General features: G+C 33.5%; 1 protein-coding gene across 3 annotated transcripts; it reads left to right on the top strand.

Annotated features, from left to right (window-relative positions):
* Positions 1 to 911: 911 nt before the first annotated feature.
* On the top strand, positions 912 to 3924 carry LOC121787794. Of its 3 annotated transcripts, none has more exons than XM_042186644.1 (5): positions 912 to 1353; positions 1429 to 1506; positions 1607 to 1850; positions 3013 to 3129; positions 3536 to 3924. In XM_042186644.1, exons 1-5 carry the CDS (start codon positions 1057 to 1059, stop codon positions 3598 to 3600), a joined length of 801 nt encoding a protein of 266 aa, XP_042042578.1. In that variant the 5' UTR covers positions 912 to 1056; the 3' UTR covers positions 3601 to 3924. The 3 variants fall into 3 exon arrangements, with proteins under 3 accessions (XP_042042578.1, XP_042042585.1, XP_042042571.1); XM_042186637.1 differs by having other exon boundaries at positions 913 to 1353; positions 1429 to 1518; XM_042186651.1 differs by lacking the exon at positions 1429 to 1506.
* The last annotated feature ends 445 nt before the right edge of the window (positions 3925 to 4369 follow it).

The following is a 4369-nucleotide window of genomic DNA, read 5'->3' as shown; positions in this document are numbered from 1 at the left end:
GGATCTTAACTGGGGAGGGGATCCCCTGCTGTGCACAGCAGGGTGCTGCCCCTCACTATTCACTTTTTTATTAATTATGAACAGTACAGCTACAGTGAGGGGCAGCACCCTGCTGTGCACAGCAGGGGATCCCCCTCCTCTTAACTGACACACAAATGTCGGTTGAGTTGCCTAGTCAAATCTACGGTCCAACCACTAAACCCCAACACTCATTCAATATGCCCATTTTTGTGAATCCAATGTCACTTTTTGTTTATATAGGAGTATGAATATTATAAATCTATAATAAATTAAAATTGTACTCCTATTCTAGTTTATAAATCTATTTTTATTATGTACAAGTTACTGGTCCTCTGTCATATTAAAAATAAAATATTTTCTTTTTTATAATATTCTATTTAAAATAAAATATTTCTTAAAATAAAAAATAACTCAATCTCTATTTTTTCATCTCTCCTACTTTACTTTCTCTTCATTAACTCACAAATACCAGAAACTAAACATTTCATATTTATTGGAACGTGTGAATGTATCTCTATGTATTAGCACTTTAAAAAAGTATTTTATGAATTTATTTTTATTGTTTGTAAATTATGGGGTAGTTTTTGCAATTGATCTGTGATTTTATCATCTGATAATCAATAAAAGAAGCACGTTTTCCCACTAAAAAATGGAGGATCAAGAAAAAGATTTAATTGGCGAAAATGGACGAGATAGCAATCAAAACTTTACAAAATAGCTCTCAAATAGATGCCAGTTATAAAGAACATAATTAAAAAAATTACAGATCAACATTTAAATAATGTATACACCTAAGTCCAATAAAATTTATGCAACGTGACACCCTTAAATTACCCCCCCTCGTCGTCACCATCTCATTCCATCTTTTAGTTTTATAAATTGTAATCACTAATCCACCCTCTCTAGTCCCGCCCTCCCTCCCTCCCTCTCACACCAACCAATTCCATTGCTAATAATTCGGAATCAACCCCACCTCCCAAATTCCATAGCAACCACGATTTATGCTTTAGAACTCAAATCGAATTTGCCTTAACCATGGCTTTCGATTGCAACAATAATCACCGGAAACCACTATTGTTTTCGGATTTATTCAAAAACCACCAAAACGACAAGGACCAGCGCGGCGCAGCTTCCGCCTCCGCCTCCACCTCAAGTTCGAATCAGTTCCTATCGTCGTGGGATTCCTCCTCCTCCGGCTTCAGCACGCCGCTCCGCTCCGACTTCGGCTCGTCAGAGGGGGACGACGCCGATTTCATCGCCGATTTGACTCGTCAGATGGCCGAGTGTATGCTCGATGATGAAGAAACCGCCGCCGCCGATACTGTCTCTGAGGTAATTTTATCTTACTAATTCCGACGTCGTGTTGTTGAATTTTCCGCTAATTTTCCGTTATACTAATTGCTTAAGGCGAGTAGCTACGATAACTTGGACGCCATTAATAACGAGTCGTACTCGAGTTCTGTCCGCATCGACGGATCGTCTCAGGCTAGTATGAAGGTTACTCGCATTTTAGCATTGGGATTATTGTTTTCTTTTTATGAAAATAATCGATTAATAGTGTGTGTGTGTGTGTGTGTTTTGTTAGGTTTATGAGTTGAAGAATCAACCGCAGCGTGCGACTCGGGGAAGACGAGTGAGGCGAAGCGAGTCAGCTCAGCAGAAAACAGAGCAGCAATACAGAGGCAGAGAATGGGGTGGACCTGTGATAAATGGTTATTCAGGGTCGGGTATGCAGGCGGTTTTTCTCGGCGGATCCGGGCCCAGAATCGGGTCTAGTGGAACCGGAGTTTTCCTGCCCCGTGATCCCACTGAACCGAAAACCAAATCAGGTACTTACTATTTCTACTAATTTTTTATTATGTTTCTTTTTGCGAATATAAGTAGTACTAGTAAATAGTAATTATACATTTGTGCTTCCTTTTTTATGAAGAGAGATCTATAATTATTTAAGAAAGAGAAATCTGACCTGCTTTTTGTGGGATTCCAATTTACTAGTACTACTAATAATACATCCATTCAATTCAGTGGCTACTACTAATCCGATTTTCGGATTTGGATGTAATTAACCCAAGTTAAAGTAAGAAGATTAAACTGTACTTATGGTTTTGTCAGATCTACAGGTTTATGGGGATCTAATTGAATCTCTAAATAAAGATACTATTGTGAAAGCCAATTGGAATCTTGAATTATTGAAGGGTTATGATTCCACGATTGTTGGTTGTCAACCGTTGATTTCACATCTTTTTTCTATATCTCTTATTCGAATTTTAATAGTTTATGAATATGCATCAACCAATAACCTTGGTGGTTTGGAATCCTCATTGGTAAAGCAGAAAGCAACTAAATTAGGGTCACACACACACCCCCCCTGGTTTGGCTCTTCAATTATTTTGTTTTTGTTTCTTTATTTTTATGTTTATTGAGATGAGATATTCATTTATTTTCCTATGAATAGGACATAGATAGATATCTCGATCCTTATCTCTTTTACTTTTGTTTAACAACGATATAATAATGTAAAGTTGTTTATTATGATAAATAATTTAAAAAATGAAAAGCTATGTCTCTTAACTATTGCTAATAGTAGTATTATAGAAAGATAAAATAATCGTTTTCTGTTATTAATTTACACCAATATTAGTAAGTAGCATTATGAAAATCTAAAATTTATTTGTAATATGATCTGGGACTGTTATTATATAGGAATATAAATAAAATAGTAAGAGGTCATATCAGATGTTGACAATAAGAAGATGATTATCAGCTTTATCTTAAATAACTTGGTTGCTTATAGATAAGAAACTACTCACTTTAAATTGTATGTTACGTCTGCATTTGTCGGCTTGTTAATAAAGATTTTTAACAATTATTTTCATACTGTATTAAATTTTCCCTTGGTTGGTTATGAATTGAATAATTGATACCAACACCATGATTATCAAATAATTCAAAAACATTATTGGAATAATGAATAATGAATAATGATATCAGGTTGTTCTATGGTATTGATGCCAACACGAGTGCTTCAAGTACTTGAGAAACATTTCAGCAAAATGCAACAAGATTCCAATGCTCCACCACCACCACACAGTGGTGGGTCCCCCAAGGGTACTTAATTCACTCACTTTCATTTTCATTTTCATTTTCATTTTCATTTTCATTTTCATTTTCATTTACATGGATTCTTATTTCTTACCCTATTATTAGAATGGTCCACAAACCTTACAATTTTTCCAAATAAATGCAATAAGTATGAATCTTATGTTAACTTTTAAATAGTTGAAACCAATATGTGGGATTGATATAACTGAACTTTGGGGATCGTATTTTTTTACTTTTCTCTTTTGAATTTTTATTAATTCTTAAGCTTGATAACAATGAGTTGAGTAAATAAAATACTGTTATCATCACTTTGTTATTTGAAATTCCATTTCGCAAGTATTTTTTAATATTAATTTTAATGTTAATATTAATTTTATGTTATTATAAACCCATCACTGAATTGATTTTACAGAGGAAGGTGAATCCAGAATATCAAATGGGCTTGAGATGCAACTGCCGCAAGAATGGACGTACTAGCTATCCTATTCGCCCGATTAATAATGTAGGCTTCATCCAAATTGACAACAAGAGTCAATAAAAAAAAATACAGCTTGGGAAATAATATCTTGTAGAACACAATAATAAATGAGGTTGAGAATAACATGGCTATCATTTTCTGTATGTTAAATTTAGTATGAAAATGAGGGCCACTTCCTATTGGATATTAATAAAATAGTTGCAAGTTGCATTGATTTGTAAATTATGTAGGGATGTGTTGCTTATTCCTGTTACAAAGTTTGGTGTATTAGTTTGTCGCATTCGTTGCTTTGAATTAGTGGAAATTAAAATATCATTTGGTGATCTTGTCTTATTGATAAAATGATATCTAGTTTATGTATATTATCACTATGGTAATCCTGCACAATCAATTAAAAAAATCTTACTACTATATAGGTAGGCCCAAATGGAAGAGCCCAATTGTGAGAGTTCGGCCCTGAATATGATTAATGGTAATATAATATGATCATAGAGTACATATTTGTAGAAATAGCAGTATAATATTCTCATACAAAAATGAATATTTAGTTTAGTCTATAATAATTTCATACACAAATAGCACGTGATTATAATTCTTCCTTTTCCACGTAAATTTTACTATTCTCAATAAATATATTATTGCATATACTCTTAATAAAAATTTTATATTTTGCATCTTTTTGCAACATCTTGCTATCGCTTTTGTAAAAGTATTCACGGTAAAACCTTAGATTGGATGACATATACTAATTCAATACAATATCGTATC

The sequence above is a fragment of the Salvia splendens genome, chromosome 2 (assembly GCF_004379255.2).
Source record: "Salvia splendens isolate huo1 chromosome 2, SspV2, whole genome shotgun sequence".
Lineage (NCBI taxonomy): Eukaryota > Viridiplantae > Streptophyta > Magnoliopsida > Lamiales > Lamiaceae > Salvia > Salvia splendens.
Note: the sequence above shows the minus strand (reverse complement) of the source record. Positions and strands in the feature narration are given on the sequence as shown.

What these genes read in the sequence shown, in the direction of transcription:
- LOC121787794 (XM_042186637.1), top strand. Translation starts at nt 1,057, where the DNA reads ATGGCTTTCGATTGCAACAATAATCACCGGAAACCACTATTGTTTTCG. An exon ending in CGTCTCAGGCTAGTATGAAG is followed by an intron (nt 1,519 to 1,606) that starts GTTACTCGCATT and finishes GTGTTTTGTTAG; the next exon opens with GTTTATGAGTTGAAGAATCA. An exon ending in TGAACCGAAAACCAAATCAG is followed by an intron (nt 1,851 to 3,012) that starts GTACTTACTATT and finishes TAATGATATCAG; the next exon opens with GTTGTTCTATGGTATTGATG.